At 36.6% G+C, this 25,186-nt stretch overlaps 1 protein-coding gene across 4 annotated transcripts in view; it reads left to right on the top strand.

The window, feature by feature from the left end:
* Window positions 1-25,186, top strand: part of SNX13 (sorting nexin 13) — a 133,164-nt gene that overhangs the window by 11,499 nt on the left and 96,479 nt on the right. Inside the window, exon 2 of one of the 4 annotated variants that reach the window (XM_027573211.1) lies at window positions 14,200-14,330. The exons of the other annotated variants lie outside the window; for them this stretch is intronic. Coding sequence (XP_027429012.1) covers window positions 14,307-14,330 — 24 coding nt within the window. The 5' untranslated portion in view covers window positions 14,200-14,306. The remainder of the gene's footprint in view (window positions 1-14,199; window positions 14,331-25,186) is intronic. 4 annotated transcript variants of the gene reach the window in all.

Below are 25,186 nucleotides of genomic sequence, written 5' to 3'. Positions count from 1 at the left end.
TTTATGTGTACTAAAAATTCGTATGCCTGAACTAGATAAAACTTTGTTTCTAACAGTACAATAATGCTGATTTTTGTGGTGTTTTGCTGAGTGTTTCATCACAGTTTGTATAACCTTTAATGCTATCTTGAAAGTCCTCAAGTATGAGCAAAAATTTGGTCATGGGTTTCAAAAAGTTGGAAATTTGGCGGGTACATTTTCAAGGAGAGCAACTGCTACCGTAATCTCTTGTTAGAGACAGAACATTGTTAGATCATTTCAAGCCATCTACAGTTCCATTATAAATTCAGAAATGATATGTACCAGAAAAGTTCAATGAAACAATTCTTTGTTCAGCTTTGAAAATTAAACTGGTTTATGGTCTTTAAGTTAGTACCAGACACTTCATATACATCATCTGGAATAATTTACTGTTGTTGGTTTATTGCACTGTTTTCTCCCAATTTCCTGAGGAAACTTTTTATCTGTTGCATCTGTGAAACCCCCAGTCTTGCTTTTGCTTTTCACTGGAGCTCTGCATGATTGGAGAGTCCTTGGATGTTACTATGCTTAAACCTGAATTGGTTTTCTCCTGGAACTCTGGAGCTATTTTTAGCCTGGCTATGGTTTGGCACAAGAGAGTGTGTGATTCTTTGTATTGTGACTTTTAAGGCTAGAGTTGCCTGACAACGTGAATGTGTGGAGAATGGCTTTTGGATTCACTATCATTTGAGGCTTGGAAATTATAAAACTGAGGTTGTGCCGTGTTAATGGAAGAATTAAATATGAAATAAAATTTCATCTCATTTTAGTTATTACATAAATTTTGGGAAGTAATTGGTCTGATTTTAAGATCTGTGTTATCCAGTGTTTCTTTAAGTCATAATATTGTACTTTAGTTCTTGATGTGTCTTCTCGAGTTTATTTGAGATGGTATATTTTTCTCAGGGTATTTAATCAGACTGCAGTTATTAATATAATCAGCTATTTTTATGCCCGATGTTAATTACTAACATCTGACACATTTTCTTGAGGTAGCACCTAAGTGCTCAACACTTAAACCTTTGGAATAGTCTAATCCTGGTAAAAGTTAGAATAAGAGGAAATGGGATAGGGGGAGGTTGGAGGCAGCTTGAAAGGTGTAACAACAAAGAGAAAAACTGAAATAGAACGTATTTTACAAAGAGTGGGTATGTTGATTACATAAAAATTTTAGAAAAATCAATTAGGTTTCAGAGTATTTTATAATTTATTAAGTGTGTTTTATGAACTTAAAGCTCAGCAAGTTAATGTCTGATAACTCAGAATATTGAATCAAGTAACAGGCACTAATGCAGAATTTAGTGTGATTATCTTTGTACTGGGGCAGAGAGTGTTAATCATCTTTTTTCTACCTATCTATAAATCTTTATATACGTACATATATATTTTCTAATCACAAATTGAACATTCTAATTTCTGAAGAGTGTGTGCTGATGATTAAGAGCGATGGCTGGTGTCAGATTATTTGGATTTGAATCAAAGTTTTGTCACTTTAGAGCATTTTGACTTTGGAAAGTTATTAACTTTTTTGAACCTCAGTTTTCTCATCTGTGTGACTGTAAATTAATGGTACTTAACGCCAATAAGTATTAAGTGAAATGACACGTTAAATCCTGTGAATAATGTTTCCCACAGTAACATTCAGTAAATACTAGGTTTTATTATTATTTCTTCAGATGTAAATAGCAAGTAGTTTATTTTTATAACTTAGAATTTAGTGTTTGAAGTTGTTTTCTGTGTTCTTTGTTTCATAGTGGAGGTTTTAAAATGTCAAATAAAACAAAGAAGTCCTCTTTGACCTAGATGATCTAATTCTTCCCTTTCTGTCTCAGTTTTTACTAACTTTCTAATTTATGTATTACGTTGAGAGCTAGATTTAGACTGAATTTCAGGAGGAAATCGAAGAGATGATACCTGTACAATATGAATTGGTCATAACTAGAACTTTTGACTAACCGGTATATCTCTTCTATATTAAAGCTTTTACTGTAGGTGAGTGAAAGGGAAAAGTTGTAGTACAATTTCATATTGTGCTTTAAAAATGCCAGTGTTATATAGTTTCTGTTATGGGAAGTACTATGATTCTTGTCATTTTGATAAAGTTTTACGTAAAGTAGCTTTGAATTTATATACGCTCTTCTTTTGGATTGTTCCTTTTATAGGGAATAGGCGAGGAATGTAAAAATCCTTTGTTTAAAAAATATATATAGTGGCATGAGTTGTATTGTGCAGTGAGTTAAGAAAAGGACTGAGGGCTATGTTATTACAAATAACATATTTGTATTACAAATTTGTACTTACAAGTCTAAATAATGGATACTAAGCATATAAATTATTTCAGTTCCTTCATACAACAGCTGACTATCTGCATTCATCCAATAATAAACTGTTATACACAAGAAGGGGGTGTTCCTGTTATAAAAACATTTTACTTACCTGGAGATTACGCTATCAAAGTCCTTTGTGGGTGAATCTGTATCTGTCTTTGTTTTCCTTGCTGTACTTATTTTTTCCTTCTTGTTGGTGATGCTTTGTGGATATGTTATTTTCCCTTGCTTCTTTTATTATTCTCCTCTCTGTAAGCTTGCAGCTTGCCCTGTCAGGGCTTTTCCCCCAACCTTTACCCTTTCCTCCCTCTTGCAAATAAACAGGCCATTTTCATTTTTAACTTACTACGAATGGGTATAAAAATATTTTTCTGTTAATTTAAGAGGTGAACAAATAAAACAGTATATATATATATATTTAAAACAATATAGTGCAGTATAATTTTTTCTATGATGGTGTGCCTCTTGTCTGAATTTATCTTGATTAAAAAGACTCATGATCTCTGAGTTAATGAACACTGTTGAGCTTTGTTTTTTTATTGAGAATTAAAAGGATCTTGTAGTACTTTCAGGGTCATTGTTTTGATATTGAGTTGTTACTGTACAGCTGTTAGGAATGTGAAGGAAATTTATGTGTATCTGTGCCAACTCTAGAACATACCCTAGAAGTTATCTGAATGCTATTACTTACAAAATCTACATCAGATTTTTAAAGACTACAAGGGATTTAAGATGTTAGTGTCAGTTTAGTTACTTCAGGTTTTTCTGATAAATTGAACTTTTGAATCTCAATAAATCACTTTTATTTGATTTTTCAGATATTGTGTGTAGAATCTTGCCCATCCCCTCCCCGCTTCCTTTTTAAAAAGTCTACTTGAGAGTCTGTAAAATAATGGTTCAAAACATGCTTGAATTTTATTTTATTTTTTTTTTTTTTTTAAGATTTTATTTATTTATTCATGAGAGACAGAGAGAGAGAGAGAGAGAGAAGCAGAGGGAGAAGCAGGCTCCCAAGGAGCAGGGAGCCCGATGTGGGACTCGATCCCAGGACCCTGGGATCATGACCTGAGCCGAAGGCAGACGCTTAACCATCTGAGCCACTCAGGCGCCCTTTTTTTTTTTTTTTTTAAAGATTTTATTTATTTATTCGACAGAGAGAGAGACAGCACAAGCAGAGTGGCAGGCAGAGGGAGAGGGAGAAGCAGGCTCTCCGCCAAGCAGGGAGCCCGATGCGGGGCTCGATCCCGGGACCCTGGGATCATGACCTGAGCCGAAGGCAGACGCTTAACCGACTGAGCCACCCAGACGCCCCCATGCTTGAATTTTAAACCAAGCTCAGTTCATGGCCCAGTTCTATGAGTTAGCTGTTTCCTCATCTGTAGAATAGAGTTAGTAATATAACTTATGTCAGAGTTGTTGTGAGAATTAAATATATATAAAGTGGTTAGCAAAGGTCCTAGCCAATACGAAGCACGTAGTAAATGGTGGCTCTGACTGTTGTGTTAGAGGATGCTCCGTTTCATAAGAAGAAACAGTAGAAGATTGGTGAGAGTTCATGGCTAGGCTTTGCATTAAAGATCTAGGTCTCTCAACTGTTATAGGCTTGTGTTGTTTTGATTTACCCTTGGATGATGTCTGATGGGGGAAAGCAAAAGTTGAGTTTGAATATTGAAACTTGCATTCGTGTATTGTTCTAGTCATGTGTGAATGAGAGAGAAGAGGGGCCATTTAGGAATATGGCCTGGTTTGTCTTGCTTTTGTGCCTGTGAACTGCTGTGCTAAAAGTTTTGTGGATTTTAGTAGAGGAACACTTTTGTACTTGGAAATCTTCAGGTGTATTAGTTAAATTCATTCTTTATAATTCATTTTTGTCAAAGGCACTGAATATGAATTGCCATGTAACTAAGCTTATTTTTCAGTATGAGGTAATGATAGAGAATGGCCTTGATTTTTTTAAAAAAGGTTTTATTTATATATTCATTTATTTATTTAGAGAGCATGCATGCACATGTGGGAGAGCCAGGGGAGGGGCAGAGGGAGAGAGAGTATCTCCAGTAGGATCCGGGCTGAGCAGGGTAGGGCTTGATCTCTGGACCCTGAGATCATGACCTGAGCTGAAATCAGGAGTCGGAGGCTCGACCGACTGAGCCACCCAGCTGCCCCAGAGAATGGACTTGATGTTTGAGAATCGTTAATGTGGCCCAAAAAAGGTAGGTAGACAGTAGACCAATTGTTGGGTTAGAAAAGCCAAGTGCAATACTGTATTATATTAGAACAATACATTTTATTTTAGTTTAGTGTTATAGTAAGGTATTTATGGAATAGGAAGAAAATTACTGAGAAACCTGGACCTTCAGGATTTTAATTTTTTTTTTTTATGTTTTCTTTCTGGTCTTGAGGAATATAGTGGAATAATGCCCTCTTCCCCAATAAAACATTTCCATCGTTTCAAGAAATGTAATGAATTAAGACACTCTCCATTATTCAGAAAGAACATTTTTAAAATAAAGTATTTTTAGAAATATATAAAATATATATAAAGTATATATAAAATATATAATTTGAATCAATTTTTTAAAGTGCAATTTTTCAAACATACAGAAACCTTGAAAAATAATGCTTTTAGCACTCATGTACCAAGTACCTGTATTGTTAACATTTTGTCATATTTGCTTTATTTCTGACTCTGTGTGTTATTTTTGTTGTAGCCGAATCATTTTAAAGTAAATTGCAGATATTATGTCACTTTTCCTCAGAATACTCTCATAATCTCCCAAGAGTATGGATTTTTTTTGGCTTTTTAAGTTTTTATTTTAAGGGGCGCCCGGGTGGCTCAGTCATTAGCGTCTGCCTTCGGCTCAGGTTATGATCCCACTGGGATCAAGCCCTGCATCGGGACTCCCTGCTCTGCAGGAAGCCTGCTTCTCCCTCTCCCACTCCCCCTGCTTGTGTTCCCTCTCTCGCTGTGTCTCTGTCAAATAAACAAAATCTTTTTAAAAAAAAGTTTTTATTTTAATTCCAATACAGTTGGCATACAGTGTTATATCAGTTTCAGATGTACAATATGGTGATTTAGCAATTCCAAAATTACCTGGTGCTCATAATGACAAGTGTACTCCTTAAGCTCCATCACCTGTTTAACCCACCTCCCCACTCACCTCCCCTTTGAAACCATCAGTTCTCTATAATTGTGAGTCTCTCTCTCTTGATTTCAACCCTCCTCTTTCCCCTTTGCTTGTTTCTTAAATTACACACGTGAGTGAAATCATAGGGTATTTGTCTTTCTCTGACTTACTTCGCTTAGCATAATACTCTCTAGCTCCATCCATGTCATTGCAAATGGCAAGATTTCATGGCTGGATAATATTCCGTATATTATATATGCACACATACCACATTTTTATCCATTAATCAGTCGATGGACACTTGGGTTGCTTTCATATCTTGGCTATTGTAAATAATGCTATGATAAATGTAGGCGTGCACATATCCCTTTAAATTAGTGTTTTTGAATTCTTTGGGTAAATACCCAGTAGTGTGATTGCTGGGTTATAGGGAGGTTCTATTTTTAACTTTTTGAGGAACCTCCATACTGTTTTCCAGAGTGGCTGCACCAATTTGCATTCCCACCAGCAGTGCACTAGGATTCCTTTTTCTGTACATCCTCGCCAACACGTGTTGTTTCTTGTGTTGTTGATTTTAGCCATCCTGACAGGTGTGAGGTGATATCTCATTGTGGTTTTGATTTGCATTTCCCTGATGGTAAGTGATGATGAACATCTTTTTATGTGTCTGTTGGCCATCTGGATGTCTTTGGTGAAATGTCTGTACATGTTTTCTGCCCATTTTTCAATTGGATTATTGGTTTTTTGGGTGTTGAGTTGTGTACATCTTTTTTTTTAAAGATTTTATTTATTTGAGAGAGAGTGAGTGAGAGAGAAAGCATGAGTGGGGGGAGGAATAGAGGGAGAGGGAGAAGCAGACTCCCTGCTGAGCAGGGAGCCTGCCTCTGGGCTCCGTCCAGGAACTCCAGGAACTCCAGGATCATGACCTGAGGCCTAAGGCAGAGGATCAGTTGACTGAGACTGAGCCACCCAGGTGTCCCAGAGTTGTGTAAATTCTTTATATATTTTGCATACTAACCTTTTATCAGATATGTCCTTTGCAGATATCTTCTCCTGTCCCATGGGTTGCATTTTAGTTTGTTGATTGTTTCCTTCTCTGTGCAGAAGCTTTTTATTTTGATGTAGTCCCAGTAGTTTATTTTTGCTTTTGTTTCCCATGCCTGAGGAGACATAACTAGAAAAAAATTGCCATGGCCGATGTCAAAGAGGTTAGTGCCTGTATTTTCTTCTAGGATTTTGATAGTTTCCTGTCTCACATTTAGGTCTTTCATCCATTTTATTTCTGTGTATGGTGTAGGAGTGGTCCAGTTTCTTTCTTTTACATGTTGCTGTGCAGTTTTCCCAACACCATTTGTTGAAGAGATGTGTTTTTTTTTCCCATTGGATGTTCTTTCTTGCTTTGTTGAAGATTAATTGACCATATAGTTGTGGGTTTATATCTGGGTTTTCTGTTCTGTTGATCTATATGTCTGTTTTTGTGCCAGTACCATACTGTTTTGATTACTGCAGCTTTGTAATATAACTTGAAATCCGGAATTGTGATGCCTCCAGCTTTTCTTTTTGAAGATTGCTTTGGCTATTTAGGGTCTTTTGTGGTTCCATACAAATTTTAGAATTGCTTGTTCTAGTTCTGTGAAAAATGTTGTATTTTAATAGGGATTGTATTAAATGAGGATTTAAAAAAGTACAACTACAGCATTATTGTCACACCTAATAAAATTACCAATAATTTCCTTTTATCATTGAATATTCACTATATTAAAATTTCCCTAGTTTGAACCAGAATCTGTTCCAGCAATATCATTGTTAATATATTTAATCCAGAATAGGTAATCTCTTCATCTTTCTTTCTTCTTCTTCTCTTTTTCCTCTTTCTCATCCTCTTTTCCCTCCTCATTGTTGTGAGTGGTTGTCCTGTGCATTAGGATGCACACAACAACATCCTTGGCCTCTGTGATAGTACCTTCTCCTTTACCCCCCCTCACCATCACATTTTGATAACCAAAAATGGCTTCATGTGTTGTTAAATGTTTCCTGGGGAGCAAAGTTGTCCCTGGCTGAGAGCCACTACATTAAAGGTAGTACTCCTTCTTCACTGTAATTTTTTAGATACTTATTCCTTAGAATTGTTTTTATCTTGAATTGATTCTGTTCCATTTTTGTGTGTCTAGCCTGCTTTGCTTATTTATTTACTCTTTTTTGTTGTTTAGCTAGCAAGTGGTAATTTAAAAACTGGTTTTATTGAGATATTATTCACATACTATACAGTTCACTCATTCATTGACTTTTACTACAGAGAATTATACGTATACTCCATTGCTGCAATAAGTTGTAGAAGTCATTACTCCCAAATAGAAAAACCCTCACCCTTTAGCCATCATTCCCAAATCTTCCTTCTTTGAGCCCTGGGCTATCACAAATACCTCGCTATGGCTTTGCCTATTTTGAACATTTTATATGAATGGAATCAGAATTTGTAGCTTTTGTGACTGGTTTCTTTCATGTAGCACGTTTTCAGGGTTCATACATGTTGTAGTATATATCAGTACTTCAAATTTCTTGTATTGCCTAATGATATTCCACTGTATAGGTATACCACATTTTGTGTATCCTTTCACCTGTTGGTAGACATGGGGTTATTTCCATTTTTGTGCTATTCTGAATAATGCTGGTATGAACACTTGTGTACAAGTTTTTGTATGGACATAACATTTCATTTCTCTTGGGATGTGTAGTAGGAATGGAATTGCTGGATCATATGGTAACTGTGTTTAATCTTTTGAGGAACTGTGAACCGTTTTCTAAAGCACCTACACCATTTGACATTCCCACCAGCAATGTAGGAAGTTTCTAGTTTCCACATCCTTGATATTATTTGTTATCTCTCTTTTTGAGAGAGCTGTCTGGTGGGTGAGAAGTGGTATCTCATAGTGGTTTTAATTTGCGTTTCCCTTATGTTTAATGGTGTTGAACATCTTTTCTTTTCGTGTGCTTTTCATGACCATTTATCTTCACTGGAGAAAACGTGTATTCGAATCTCATGCTCATTTAAAAATTGGGTTGTCTTTTTCTTATTCAGCTTTAACAGTTCTTTGTATATGTAGAGGTTCGTTATCAGATATTTAATTTACAAGTATTTTCTCCTGTGTGTTGGCTTTTCATTTTCTTAATGGTATCATTTGAGTGCAAAATTTTCTGATTTTGATATAGGCCAATTTATCTACTTTTCTTTAGTTGATTGTGCTTTTGGTGTCAAAAGGTATTTACATTTTGCAATGTATTTTTTGTAGTTATCTTCAAGAGATAGTATTACTAGTATTGCATAATTGAGACCAAGTAGATAATAGTAGAGCTGAAATTAAGTTGTTGCAGTTTTCTCCAACTTGAATTTTTAAAAAATTTTTTGTGAATTTAGTATCACGGAGATGGTGTGTATGTGTTTATAGAAGACTTCACTGAAATTTGAGGGTGATGAAGAGTTGGGTTTACATTGTGCAATGTTGAGGGGCGCCTGGGTGGCTCAGTCCTTAAGTGTCTGCCTTCGCCTCCGGTCATGATCCCAGGGTCCTGGGATCAAGCATCCGGCTCCCTGCTCGGTGGGGAGCCTGCTTCTCCCTCTCCCACTCTCCCTGCTGTGTTCCCTCTCTCGCTGCATCTCTCTCTGTCAAATAAATAAATAAAATCTTTACATTGTGCAGTGTTGGATAATTAACAACCACTATGCTCTAGTGGGGAAGCTAACTACAGTGACTTGAAATTCTGCAGTGTTCCTGTTTTCAGTTGCCCTGTTGAGTGTTCATGGTTAGTCACACCCCAATAGGAGGAGGAATCCTCCCAAAGCAGAGACACCGTGTATTTCCAACCATGCCCTCTTTGCCCCCGTAATTTGCTTACTCCCCTTTGCTAAATTCCTGGCTGCATTATCTCGTGATAATTGCAGTGCTTATCCCATTATTTTTTTCTCCTAGCACATTTTGAGTCTCTAGGTCTTAACTTTGGAGATCCTTTATTAGGCTGGCTTGTTTCAGCATCACTCTACGTCCAAGAATGTTACTCTTGAGGATCATCTCTGTTTATGGTCCAGCTGCCTTTTCACAGTCACTTGCAGCAGTGTCTGCCTTCATCACCTCCATCTTCCTAATGTCATACTTCCTACTAAACGTTTTAAAATTCTTATTAACTACTTAAATAATTACACCTTGGCAATATACAAATAGTATTTTTTTTAAAGATTTTCCACATGCAAATCTGTTTTAAAGGACGTGTGTATTAAGCTATTTCCTCATTATTACCATAATTTGACCAACTATTATGCCTTGCATCTCAAAGATGTTTCATATTTTTTGCTTAGAGGAGTACAAATGTTATGACAGCCTTTATGATCATAGCTTGCTAGAAATAAATGTTAGTAATAGTGTATTCATTTAAATATTTCAAGTGAATTGTTAATTGCTAATAAATTCAATTAAGGATATGGTGTGTCTTTTGTAGGAAAAGTAGTATGTGCATTCTAAAAATAACGAAGTATTATTTGCACTATAACATGATTTTTGAAAAGTAAACCAGTGCAGAAGCATATTTAGTAAAAGTATTGTTTGCTTTTTCCATTTTCAAAACCATATTTACTTCCATATCTTTGTCTATGTTTAAACACATAAGAGAATTTTCTTAAATTTGTAAAAATAAAGTTAAGGTAGTGATGTGAATTACCTTTTCTTTGATAAGTTTCTGAACTGTTTATCTAATTTTTCCAATGATTCTTGTTTGTTAGTATACTTTATACTGTTATCTTCCCCCTACCCTATAGATAGCAGTTACTCAATGAACTGATTTGACACAGAAACCAAGGATAAGTGGAACCTAAGTGTTAAGATGCCAGTTGATGATCAGAAAGGAAGATAAACTGTTGAAGATTATTATGGGGAAAAAAAAATCCTGATTTATATAACATTGATTTGATGATTGATCAGGATACTGTGTGTTCAATGTATACTACTGAGAGCGTACTGCATGTGCCAAGTGTTATACTTGGCACCAAGAATACATCAATGAACAAAACATACACAGTTTGTGTCCTCATGAGACTTATAGTATATGGCATATATCAGAAAATAAACAAGCAATTTCAACATAATGTGATAAGTGAGGATATTGGCAAGAGAGTGGTTGAAATGGTGAACTCTGGAGTCCGGTCTAGATAGGGAAGTGGATACAGAAGTGGGCTAAATAAGGAGAAAGTAGAAGAATCAAGTGTCTGCAACTCCGAATGACAAAAATAGATACTGTTGGTATAACTAATTTAGAGCTGGAAGATGGTAGTCAGAGAATAAGATAATTAATTTTCACATTTCCCATTCAGAGAAGACAAGGTGATGATGAAGTCTAGAGTGTGGTCTTACAGTGGCTAAAGTGGAATTGCACTGGAAGTTGGCAAAGGTGAAATATTAATGATGTTAAAAATAGAGTGATGGATGGATTATCCCATATGTATATTAAATGATTCAAGGTTATGTAGTACTTGGGATAGAGAAGAATGTTGAGTGCCATGTATCAGGAGTTTTGAATGAACAGGAGTGCCTTGGAGATTAGTAGTTCCTCCCTGTGATTCTGTTGAAATAACTTGGGGAACTTAACAAACTACTAACGCTCTTACCTTAATTTTGCTGCACCTCGGAAATCCTAATAGCTAGCTCTCATCCCCAGCTATTCTGATTTAATTTGTATGTGGTGTAACCTGGGCGATGGGACTTTAAAATCCCCCCAGGTAATTCCAAGGTGCAGGAATTGCACAGGGACAGAGGTTCTTACAGGAACCTGACTGGGAGTTATGATTGGGACCATGACCCTGCATTAAAAAGTCAGAGTAAGTGATAAATGAAAAACTAAGCAGCCTTTGAGAGAAGCGGCTTTTATTTAAAGCAAACAGTGAAGTTTTTGAGGATGTGGGTGTGTGTGTTGTTTGTTTGTTTGTTTTTTTAACCATGGAACAGAGTAAACCTAGAGGAAAGCTTTGGGTGGGAGGGAAGCAGTGGGAAGTTGGATAATGGAGGAAAAAGCAAGAACAGTACAGTGGTTAGTGTACAAGAGAGTACTGATAACTGAATACACTTATCTTGGTAGTTACCAAACATAACAGGGCATAGTGGGTTCAGAATTGGTGTGGAAAATACATTCATTCCATAGTGGGTGACAGTTGGTAATTGGGTAAATGGTTCTCAGGAGTCAGTTTTGACCTTGATGGGTTGAACATCATAGGAAACACTAGCCTTGTACCCTTTCTCTTTGTTACGGCGTTATGGGGTTTGGACTGATGGAGCAAGATATATGGAGAGACCCAGAGTTCTGGGCTGTTGTTCCACAGGTTCCCTGGGGAGCGGTTAGAGGCCTGGTTTGTTTGTTCTGACACTGGCAGGTGGCAGCTTTGGAGTGTCAAGGCTTGGTCCATTCTGCATAGCATAGTTCTGCACACTCACTCTGCTGCTTATGTGCGTTTGGCACCGACAAAGCCTTTACTCTTTCTTTTACTCTTGATGCTTTTCAGAATGATTGTAATTGTTCAGTTTCAGATTTGTGTACAGCTCTTGATGGGTTTTATTTTTTCCCAGTGTGCAAGAATGGGAGTAGGCTTAGAAATTGGCAAATTTCCCTTATTTATACGTTTGAATTTTAAGTGTAGAGAATCAAAGTTCAAGTGAATTTCACAAAGAAACCACTCAGCTTCGGTTAGCTAAGTTATAATGGACCTAGAAATTTATAATTGTTAAACTGATTCAAATTTGTTGCAAGAATAAATAGGTTAATTGCAGCTCATTTTATTAATTTGACATGTAACTTGATTTTCTTGCACTGTTAAACTTGGAAAATGTGATCATCAGACCTCCCTGTCACAGAGTGCAGCAAATTCTTCTTTTAAAATTAAAGCTTTTCAAAGTATAATACTTGCAGTCTGAAAGAGCTACCCTAGTTATGCATATATACTATGAAATTAGTTTTGAATGAAGAGTTGATTCAAAACATTAAAAAATTTTTTCAGTATATTTTTGGTCAAAATAAGGTAAGTAGTTATGTAGTAAATTTAATAACAGCTTGATGTAGAGATAAGAAAATTGTATGCTAAGTGGAAAACAAGACTTTTTACATAATTATAGTGTATCATGTTAACTAGTAATTAAAATCCATGTGCTTTTACTAAGCAAAATATATGTCATGATTAAAGCTTTTATGCTTTGTTTAATTAGATGATTTTGCATACAGTGACCTTATTTCATATGTGCTTAAATTATGAAACTAAAATAATTTTTTGAGGCTATGACACCAAGTAGATGAAGCCTATTACAGGTCATGGGGATTTAGGGTACATCAAAAGGATGCTTGTAACAGCTGGGATATGACATGCATTTTTATATCTTTTGTATTCATTGTTTTCAAATGTACTTAGCAAGGTGAAAATTGAGGCACAGTTATGCTAAATAGTGCTCCTTCTCCTTTTTTTTTTTTTAAAGATTTTATTTATTTATTCATGAGAGAGAGAGAGAGGCAGAGGGAGAAGCAGGCTCCCAAGGAGCAGGGAGCCCGATGCGGTACTCGATCCCAGGACTTTGGGGTCATGACCTGAGCCGAAGGCAGACGCTTAACCATCTGAGCCACCCAGGTGCCCGTCCTTTTCTTTTTGGATTGCGTTCATTGGCTTTCCTGATAGTAAGGTGGATATGAATGGTATCCATTTTTCCAAAAGTCAGTTGATATTTATTTAAAAACTACACAGCAAGTCAGTTGTCTCAGTCATCTGTGGTTTTATCTCACAGTTTAGGTTTTTTTTTTGTAAACATTTATTTATTTGACAGAGAGAGACACAGCAAGAGAGGGAACACAAGCAGGGGGAGTGGGAGAGGGAGAAGCAGGCTTCCTGCTGAACAGGGAGCCCGATGCGGGGCTCGATCCCAGGACCCTGGGATCATGACCTGAGCAGAAGGCAGATGCTTAATGACTGAGCCACCCAAGCGCCCCTCTCGTAGTTGAGTTTTAACAATACAGATTCAGATGATTCATAGGAATGTTAAGATTTTTCTTTGGCTGTGACAGCTGACATCTTTTGGCTTGAAATTTCTAGGCCAAAATGATTTCTACTCTACTGTTTGGTGGGAAATTCTGGTAACTCAAGTCAACATTTGTTATGTTGGAGTATATCCAAAGCTGCTTCCTGAGGAAACCTTTGGCTTGCTTATTTGTCTTTGTTGTTTTCTCCACCTTATAAAAAGTAGGGTTGAGAACATTAGTCTCTTTAATTTTTATGGTTTATTTGATTTATAGGTGTATGTGGATTAACTCTAAATCAGAAAGCTAGACAACCAACACAAAGCGATCTCAGGCTGTATGGTCCCAAAGCCCAAAAGAATTGATACTCTTTAATTTAGAGTTAAATTTGGAGTTAATTTAGTCTAACCTCTCTTCTAGATTGTCTTTCATCTATTTTTTATTTGTTTATAATTGTGGTTAGATTCTCTAATTTCTGCCCTTGGAATATAGTTTGACTGCTAGAAAACTATAATCTTGGAACACATTAGGTTTACTCTTTGCAGAATTGCCTTCATTGAATTGACTTTTAATGTTTATGTCCACTTCTATTTAAAGTCATTATGAGAAGCAATTTTGTTAAACTTTCTAATGACTTTCCTGCACAACTGTTGTTGAGAACATTAACCAGTACTTCATGCTTTGTTTTTCAGGTAAATTCCTTTATGATACAATTCTTTAAAAATTCAGAGCTGCAGAAATAGAGCACCAGTTAAATGAGAGGAACCTTGGATATCATCTGTTTCCAACCTGTTTACAGATGAAGAAATTGAGGCTCAGAGAGGTCAGCTATAAGTAGCTGGCCTAGAACCCGGGTCTAGAAATTGTGTCTTCTAACAACTGACCCAGTTTTTTTTTTTTTTTTAATTTTTAAAAAATTGAGGTGAACTTGAAATTGACATAACAGAGTTAACCATTTTAAAGTGAACAATTCATTGGCATTTAGTACAATCACAGTCTTGTGCAACCACCACCTCTGTCTAGCTCCAAAACATTTTCATCGCCCCAAAAAGACTGTATTCATTATAGTTGCTCCCCATTTCTCCCTATTCCCTCACCTCCCAGAGGTTGGCATCTGTCACTCTGCATTCTGTCTCTATGGATTTATCTATTCTGGATATTTCATATAAATGGAATCATACAATATTTGACCTTGTGTGTCTGGCTTCTTTCATTTAGCACAGTGTATCCATGTTGTAGCATGTATCAGTACCTCATTCCTTTTTTTTTTTTTTTTAAGATTTTATTTATTTATTTGACAGAGAGAGACACAGCGAGAGAGGGAACACAAGCAGGGGGAGTGTGAGAGGAAGAAGCAGGCTTCCCCCTGAGCAGGGAGCCCGATGTGGGGCTCAATCCTGGGACCCTGGGATCATGAGCTGAGCTGAAGGCAGATGCTTAACGACTGAGCCACCCAGGCGCCCCTACGTCATTCCTTTTTTATGGCCGAATAATACTCTTTTGTATGTAGATACCATAATTTGTTTATCCATCCATTTGTTGATGGACATTTGGGCCACTTCCATCTTTTAGCTATTATGAATAGTGGTCCTGTGAACGTATATGTGCATGTATTTTGAGTTTTCAGTCCTTTGGGGTATATACCTAGAGGTGAAATTTCTGATCATATGGTAACTGTTTCATGTCAGGGCTTATCATTTTACATATCCCCCAGTTTTGTTTATTTGTTGTTTGCTTCCCTTCTATTCCACTATGGTAAGATCATGGTGGCTTGAAAAGAAAATGAGCCAAAGATGAGTTTTGTTTTGTTTTTTTAAAGATATGAGCTCTCACTTGATAGGGCGTAAGCAGATTTTCAACCATGTTTATCTTTTTTTCCCCAGTTTATTGGTTTATTGAATTTTATTTTGGTTTGTTCTTTTCAATCAAACTGAGTTGCAATTTTACTTATTCATTTCTTTTCCTTTACAATATTTATGTTCTTAGAACCTTTGAGAATGATTTTAGAAGTCTAAGTAAATGTCAGTTTATTTACTATCATTTATTTATCAAAATAACATGGAAATAATCAGAAAGAAGAAGTAACAACACAAATTGTCTTGGGTACTTTCAAGAAGTTATTTATAGGTTTTAATGGCCTGAAGTACAGGTCAAATTTCTGTGTCTTCCACTTGTGTTTTGGGGATTAATTGGCAAGCCTTGGCAGTTTTTTTATCTCAAAAATTTTGCGACCATCCCATCACTTTAATGTCTTTATTAAAACAGTGCTTTGTACTACACTTGGTAGATGGATTTTTTAGAAGATTTTAAGTAAATGCTTAAGATGGGTTAAATAGTCCTCAAATCTCTTAAGTTTTTGAGGTAAGGCTGATTTTGATTTAGTTGGACTAAATAATGACCCTCTGTCATTATTGAAGTCTGCCAATTTTTTTCAGTATTTCATTTTTTATTTCATTTTAATTGTCATAAAATGGCCCTCACTAAATTATCTCTTTTCCAAGAAAGAAAAAAAAAAGCTAATGTCAACTCTGGAAGAAGACTTAAATTGAGTTTTCCTGTTAACAGAGAAAATTTCTTACTCCAAATAAGAGTATAAACCTATATTTATAGGCCTTGAGGAAAGAATCTGAAGGTCATTATTATTATTATTATTATTTTTGCTTTAGTTTTAGAAGCTAGAGATCTAACAGGTACACAGAATGCATTTATTTAGCTTTATGAAAAGTATTAGGTATGTTAGGCCTTTTTTTTTTTTTTTAACATGCAAAGCATGGAATTACCTTAGATGACAAGAATTTTATTATAAAGATACATGATGGAATCACTGAAATAAGAGCTTTATTAGATAGCCATGCTTCACAATAGAACAGACATGGCTGCCCTGCCTGGTTAGCTACCTGGTTACCTTGTGACCCTCTTTAGAATTAGACGTTTGTTAATCCCTGTGCTAGTGCTTTGCTATTACAGTTGACTTCTGTTACTGTGTTACTGCTTTTATCCCTCTTAGCACCAACTGACAGTCTTAAGAGAAGATCTTATTGGTCAGATGAGAGTCACCATTTTCTCTAGGCTGTCTGTGTTATTTGATAGGGCTTTACTGCCAGGCCATGTTACAGAACATTAAATCAGCTATAGAAATCCACCCTTATAGCTGTCTGTGGTCCTACATGGTGGGGGTCATTTATGTGATTCAGAACATGGTGCTCTATTCTTAAGGAATCCCTCAGAAGATCATTTAATGTATGGTAGGCAGGCATTTTTGAGCAAAGTTCAAGAAGGAAGGCAGTGTATCAGGTGAGTACCTTGCTTGTCTAGAAAGGAAGTTTCATAATTTGACATAGTTACTACATTTGCTTTGGGTGCTACTTTAAGGATTTCTGGGGTCTTAGGAGAAAGCCATTTTATACTCCCAAGTTTACATCTTTCATGTAGTTAGAAAAATTCATAAGAAACTTCCAAAGGGTTGCTTTAAGAGTATATATATCTTTGAATTTGTTGTATGTGTACACATGTACACACCCCTCACATGATCATTGCAAGTTAATTTTTAAGCCATTTAAGTATAGGAGGTCTATAATCCAATTCTGTCTTTTCAAAGTGAGTAAACAAAAGTTGAGAGCATTTTGATTGCCCAGATTTGCATGATGTCTTAGAGCAGAGCTATGATTAGAAGCCAGAATTCCTAACTACTTCTGTGTTAAAGTGTGTAGTGCCTATTTAATGACTTAGAAAAAACAAAAATGGCTCTGTGTTCCTGGCATTTATCTAATCTTATTTAGGACTTTCCAGTTGGGAATCTTGATTGTAAGGAACAGAAATATACCTCCATTACCTCATATAAAAAGGAGAATTCAGGGAAATAAAATGGAATGCAGCTGGTCCTATGGGAACTAAAAAGCTAAGGTCTCAACTCTCTGTTTCCCTCTCTTCCTCTCCCTCCCTCTCTCCTTCTCTCCACCCCCCTTTCCTTCTCACTCCCTCCCGCTTTCTCTTTCTCTCTTATAGGTAACTACAAAGTCTCTCATCTCAGCTTTTCAGAATGTATTTGCTTCATTTTCAGTTTTTCTCTCAGTTGGCTTCCTTGCTTACTTATTGGCCTATATGTCCCTTAAAATGGCCACCCCAGCCCCAAAATCTACGTATTCTTTTTCAGGTTCATTGCCCATCATTGGCTGGCTACAATTTGTACATTTTCAAGTTACTGAGAGAGAGCGCCTAGCTCAGATCATTGATAGAGCCAGGTTTCACAAGGTGTACATTGTCTGTTAGACAGTAAGTTGGCTTCCTTTGTGTTAGGTGTACACGTACCTGGTCTAGACCAGGGTGATTTGGCTGGGGGGAGGGGAGTAGGGAGGGTAGTGTGATTCTTGGGGCTTGTGAATAACAGGATGGGACAGGCAGATGAAACCTGCCTTTTACAGATTTAACAGTTACTGGTTTTGTATTTCAAACAAAAACTGGTTTGTTTTATAAACTCCTAAATAGATCTTACATTTGGATGACAAAGACTGAACAGATCTTAGCATGGGATATCATATCCTATACATTTGTGCATTGCTAAGTTCGTTAATTGTAAATGAATCTCTGAAGTCATTAACTCTCAAGTTATCACTTCTAGATACATGCTTCTAGGGGATATTTCTTTTTAGCTCTCCGCCCCCTTTTTTTTTTGTCGGATTGTTTATTGTATAACAAAAGGGGTCTCCTCCTGAATTCATTCATGTATTCATGCATATCACAGACTCTTTGAATTGTATTACATTCTGGGAATCTTGCTAGCTGTGGGGAGATGAAGCTGAACCTGGTACATTCCCTGTCCTAAAAGAAACTTTAAATTTTGGAAACAGCTGTCCCTCTTGCAATTAATTAGAGGTTCAGCTCTCTTTGTACCTTTGAGTCCCATCTGTCTCACCTGAACTCTTTTTCCTAGGTATTTCCCTAGAGTCCAGCATGCCTACAAATCTCTTCCCGTTCGTTCCTAAACCTACTGCAGTGGGGTTCTATGTTACTAATCTGTTGATCCTGCTCTCAGTAAAATCATCAGTTACCTTCTAGTTGTCAAGTTGTCAAGTCCCCTGGATATTTACTAGTTTTTATGTTACTGAACTATTCTCTAGCTTTTGGATACTGCTGATTACTTCTTTCTTGGGGAGATACTGTTCTCATAGCTTCTGGGACTCCACCCATTCCTGATTCTTTTTATACCTTTCTAAGCATGCCTTCTCAGTCGTCATTATGGGCTTTGTTTTTCTTTTTCTGCCCCTTAAAATATTTCTTATTTCATTCTTGACTTGCTGATCTTGACCTGCTTCATTCCAATTTGTAAGATTACTGTTTGTAACTTCAAATTCTATCTCTAGCCAGAGTATTCTCTTGAAAATAACTTATATTACTATATCCAGTTGCTTGCTGGCTACCTTCACTTGAGATCTTGTATATTACCCTTGACATGCCCCTTAGTGAACTTGAGTCCTTCATCCACAAAACAAAACAATAAACACACTGTTTGTTCCCCAACCCTGTTCTCACGTATGTTGTTTGGGGTGACTATCTGTTCAGTCAGTTACTACTCAAGCTTAAAAACCTATGATGATGACTTTTTCTCATGCTCCATGCAGTTAATCACAACATCTATTGGTTGAGTCATATAGATACTTCTCCAGTTTATAGACTTTTGTGCATGCCTACTACCTTTGCCCTATTTCTGGCTTTTAGGTAATATGACATAATTGCCCTTCTTAGGTTTTTCTGCCTCCAGGTTTTCCTGTTGCAATTTGTGCAGGTAGTTGACAGAATGGTTTAAACTTGTATATCCCATATGCATCTCACAATCTACTTTTTAAAAACAACCTTCATTGGCTTCCCCATGGAAGTGTTTTCTTGCTTCAGTGCCTACTCCTGTTGTCTTCTCTTTAGCAGTTTCCCTGTTCTTTATTTGGCTATGTCCTGTTACCCTCTGAGACTGGTCTTAGGTATCACCTTTTCTGGATACTTCCTCTGATTTGCTGTCCTTTCTTACCTTCGTGCTGGGTCAGATCACATGCTCCTTCTTAGTGCCTTGTAATAGCTGATGCATGCTATTTTATATTTATATATATATATGTGATTCTTTTCCACAAGACTGTGAGCTTCTTGAGGCCAAGAATAATGCTTATCTTTTAAATCACAGAGCCTGGTTACGGTGGACATATGATAGACCTCAGTAAGTGGTTTTTTTTTTTTTTTTTTAAGATTTTATTTGAGAGAGAGTGAGCAAGAGAGAGGGAGAAAGCACAAGTGGGAGTAAGGGGCAGAGGGAAGGGGAGAAGCAGACTCTCTCACTGAGCAGGGAGCCTGACACAGGACCCTGGGATCATGACCTAAGCCCAAGGCAGACACTTAACCGACTGAGCCACCCAGGTACCCTCTCAGTAAATGTTTGATCAATGAATGAAGGAAGCTTCCAGGCTAGAAAAGACAGATATACATAAATAACTCTGTAGAATTTTAAAGAGTGCTATGGAGGCAGAGAATGCAAGGACTGAACATTCTATCTGCTGAGAGAGATGTGCTTAGGAGGGAGGACTTATTTGATGGAATATGTAAGTTTGAGCTAGTTCTTGAAGGGAACTTGATAGAGATTCTTGCTAAACAGGAAAGGTAATCCATATTAGAGGATAGACACAGGAGAACAAGTTGTGCTCATGGAATAACTAGGTATTTCAGAATCTTTTCTAAAGGTCATTTTGGCAGGAGGATAGAATAGAGGGGAGGCAGGAATTGTAGTCTTGCAGGCTATAATAAAGGTCTTGTCTAAGGCTTTAGTGGTGAAGAGGGGAGCGCCCCAAGAGATATTTAGGATATAAAATATAATTAGTTGGATGTGACAATTCCAAGAGGGGACAGTCCAAGATAACTTTGCGATTTATCTTTTCAGTAATTGGATAGGCACTGATGCTCCTTTGAAGGAAGGGAATATAGGAGATATTTAGGGTATGTAATGAGTTTATTTTTGGACATGATGAATTTGAGGTACCCATGAGAAATTTAGGCAGAAGTGTTACATATGCAGTTCGGTGTAAGTTTTAGACACTCAAGAGGCATATTTGGGCTGGAGGCACAGTTTTGAAAGTCAGAGTACATATGAGGCAGTGAAAAGTGGTAGATTAGAAAACAAGATTATTCAGGTATTACATATGTAGAAGACTCTACAAAAGTGAAAACAGTATCCTGGGAATTGCAGGCTTTTTTTTTTTTTTTCCCCTTAAAGATGATCAAGGGCTTACTTGCAAAGCAGTATTAATTTTACTTGATCTCTTTTATTTCCTTTTATTCTTAACCACTTTCACAGATTTGAGATTTCCTCATTGCAGTCCCTATTTATGATTTCCTTGTTTTCTTCCTTCCCTTTTTCATCCATTGGATTCTTCTTGAGGCTATCAGTTTATTCTTCTTTAAGTGTTTGTTGTCAGACTAAACTAGGGAAAAGGAAAGGCCTAACTCAGGTATGTGAATTTAGATTCCTTCATGAAGTAGGCATATGTATTTATACCTTTGCTTCAACTAAGTAATAGGCTATCTGTCATTTTTAAAACATAATACTCTTGGTTTGTCTTTTGTTTTCCCACTTTTGATAATGACATAGTTGTAGACCAGTATTTTGCATCTTTAAAACAGCTGTGAAGTTATGATGATAAATTATATCTTGGACTTAGAATCAGATGGACTTTTCTGCAGTTGTTGGTACTGTGGCAATACTGAACTCCTGTTCTCGGCTCATTTTCATGGGGCTTGTTGCCACTCACTTTTATCTCATTGTTGCCTTGCAGGGATATGATTCTACTGATTCCAGATTTTTCATTTTTTTAAAAAGATTTTACTTATTTATTTATTTGACACACAGAGAGAGAGAGGGAGCACAAGCAGGGGGAGCAGCAGAGGGAGAGGGAGAAGCAGGCTCCCTGGATCCCAGGACCCCAGGATCATGACCTGAGACAAAGGCAGATGCTTAACCAACTGAGCCACCCAGTCGCCCCCAAATTTTTCATTTTTTAAGAAAAGCCAGAAATCCTGATTTGTATGTGATGTTTTAAATGTTTATTCAGAATTAAAAAAAAATACTATGTTGGCCAAATAAAACACACCAGGTTTTGATCCCTTTCTCAAAACTTAAATTCTTTGTAAAGAAGATCAACCAGCATCACCTACTGAGATATTTGAGATAAGTTTTGTTCTCTTGAGTACGAGGGTAAGAAAGGAAACTTGACTGGAAGCCACAGAAGACTATAGTGGCAAAAGAGACAGGCTTAATCCCTTGGTTTGGGAGGTTGAGTAATAATTGGGTCTTGAAGTCAAATGGGCTGAGATTTATCCAGTCTGCATCAAGTATCCTGACAGTGAATTCTTGTTACTTTCAGCTCCTTATTTGCTGAGGTCTTGATTCTGAGCACCATGATCAGTTAGGGAAGATATTTTTCTTACTATTTTATCCTGCATATTTAAGTACAGAATTAAAACACCCTCCCTCTCCTCTCTCTCACTGTTTGTTTCTGTCCCTTTCTCTCTCACCATCCCCTACTGTACTCTGTTTTTTTGCCCCAAGAATGCAACCCACATAAATAATGTTTCTGTCAGTTTGAAGTTCAGCACACCTGATTTACTAAACTAAGAATGTAATTTGTTAGGGCTTACTTTATTATCTTGATTTATTTATTTTTGTTGAGTCAAAGTAAAGAATTTTTTTATAGGAAGTCTCCTACTCATTCCATGGGAAAATCAGGGAGATTTGTTGGAACTGACCTTTGGCTTTTCTGTTTGTTCTTCGTGGGAGGGAGGAGTAAAGATTCTTACAAGTGGAAGTTTCGTAGTTTTGATTGTGCATGTTTTAGCAACAGCTTTCCCTTGTAAATAAATTGCATTTGTTTAAAAATTAGATCTTACAATTAAAAATTATATTTAAAAAAAGTGCCACAAGATGTTAGAATTTGATGATTAATTCTTGATTTCATTGGCTTTTTTTTTTAAGATTTTATTTATTTATTTGACAGAGAGAGAGCACAAGTAGGCAGAGAGGCAGGCAGAGGGAGAGGGAGAAGCAGGCCCTCTGCTGAGCAGGGAGCCTGGTGCGGGGCTCCATCCTAGGACCCCGGGATCATAATCTGAGCCGAAGGCAGCCACTTAACCGACTGAGCCATGCAGGCGCCCCTTCATTGGCTTTTGATAGGTTTGTGATATCAGATTAGATTATGAGAGGTATTTATATACTAGGTCCCCTGAATAAAGGAAGTGTGATTTTCTTTGGGTGGAGAGGGGAGTCTAAGTGGAATTAGTTGAAATATGTGCTAATGTATTATATCAACTAAAATTTTGATCATCTAATAATTTTCCATAACTACGTGATACCTACGTTATATATGTTTGTAGTTTCTCTTAGGGTTTTCTGTATCAGAGTTGTTGATCCCTAGTTTCCCCTACTAAGGTGAGAGATTATGAAATCCATGAAATGAATCTAAACAGTTAATTTTAATATCATAAATTTTTTTTTTTTTTACAGTTTATTAAAAGGTGAATGAATTTTGAGCTGTTTTGACTTTTAGCATTTCTTTTGGGCATTGATAAGGTTGACTGTTAGTTTATTATAATTCGTGACTGGTGCCAATTTGTTATTTTCTTCCTTTGTAAAATCTTTTTGTACTTGTGATTATTTATATGTAGTTTTTTTAAAGACTTTTTGGGGAGGGCGCGTGAGTGGCTCAGATGGTTAAGCGTCTGCCTTCAGCTCAGGTCATGATCCCGGGGTCCTGGGATCGAGTCCTGCATCGGGCTCCCTGCTCCTTGGGAGACTGCTTCTCCCTCTGCTCTCTCTCTCTCTCTCTCTCTCTCTCTCTCTCATGAATAAATAAAATCTTTAAAAAAAATAAAGACTTTTTGGGGAACAGTTTTCAATTTACAACAATATTTAGAGGAAGGCACAAAGATTTCCCATTTACCTTCTACTCCCATATATGCATAGTCTCCCTTCTATATCACTCACAGGAATGGTAGATTTTTGTTGTCAAGGCTGAATGTATATTGACGCATGATAATCCCCCAAAGTCCACAGTTTACCTTGTGGTGTTGTATATTTGGTGGGTTTGAGCAGAAGTATAATAACCTATATCCATCATAATACCACGCTGGGTATTTTCAGTCTTTTAAAAATTCTCTGTACTCTAACCTATTCATCTCCCCATCTTGTCCCTTCCCACTCCCCACCAACCACTGATCTTTCTATTGTCTCTATAGTTTGGCTTGTTCTAGAATGTTTTATAGTTGGTATCATACGTCCCTCTCTCGCCCTCCTTCTCTTACTCCGTAGTGGTGGTGTAGCTAAAAAGGCATCACTCTACTCAAGGTCATGTAGTTTTTCTTCTTTGTTATCTTATGGAGTATTATTATAGTTTTGTCTTTTACTTTCAGGTCTGTGATTTATTTTGAGTTAATTTTTATGATAATTGTAAGATCTGTTGTCTTAGATTCACTTTTTTTTTTTTTTTGCATGTGGATGTTTGTTTTTTTCTAGCACCATTTGCTGAAAGGAATGTCTTTGATTACATGTAGTTTTTTTGGAAATTCTTAAATAGTGCATTTATCCCTCACAGCTTACTTTGTTGCCATTTATAAATGGAATCTTTAAATATATTTAGACATAAAAATGCAAATAGCCTTGAGCATTGGGCTTAAGTTCAGTAAGCAAATGATATTCTCTGTCCTACTTTTCAGTCAAAGAGTACTTTCTCTGTGGCATACTCTTCAGTAGTCTTAGCATTTGTGAATCTTTGTTCACTTGGAGTTTTTACTTTTGGAAATTACCAGAACTTTAGTACATAAAGTTTATAATCAGTTTTGGGTAGTACCATTTTGATGGAAAAAAGTGGGTAACTGTAAAGAAAAGAGATTGATTTTCTTAACTGCAAAATTGCCTATGGAAGACAATTTCAAAGGAGTTTGAATACTTTATAAGCTCTGGAGGCTTATAAGATTTACAAAATGTAAATCTTTTTATTGTGACACATCACATTTTTATGTTATCATTACATGTGTATTTTACTTATTTAGTTTGTGAGCATATTGAGGGCAGAAACTGATATATCTTTGTATAATTAAGACCCAGTATATAGCTACTTGATTGTTACAGAATCATGTGAAACCCCCAAAATAATTATTTTGAAGAACAGTAGTTCTTATATAAAATGTGTGCATAACCACACACAAAGTAGGATATTGAAACTCATTACTTACTTAGCCTGTCTCTTGCTTGCCTTTTTTTTTAAAGATTTTATTTATTTATTTGTCAGAGAGTGAGAGTGAGAGTGCATGAGCACAAGCAGGGGGAGTGGCAGGCAGAGGGAGAAGCAGACTCCCTGCTGAGCAAGGACCCTGACTCTGGGGCTCCATCCCAGGACCCTGAGATCATGACCTGAGCCGAAGGCAGACACTTAACCGACTGAGCTACCCAGGTGTCCCAATTATTGTATATGTTTAAACAGTTTTTTAAATAAAGCATTTCAAACATTAAAAGTAGAAAGATTAATATAATGAATTTCCTGTCCTTATGCGCAGCTTAGACATTGATCAACTCATGGCCAGTTGTATTTCATCTACATCCTTTTTTACTTTCCCCCCACTCTCTACTTACAGAATTATTTTTGAAGTATATTC

Source organism: Zalophus californianus, chromosome 12 (genome assembly GCF_009762305.2).
Source record: "Zalophus californianus isolate mZalCal1 chromosome 12, mZalCal1.pri.v2, whole genome shotgun sequence".
Taxonomy (NCBI): Eukaryota; Metazoa; Chordata; class Mammalia; order Carnivora; family Otariidae; genus Zalophus; species Zalophus californianus.
The sequence above is the reverse complement of the archived record's forward strand: the minus strand, read 5'-3'. Positions and strand labels throughout refer to the sequence as shown.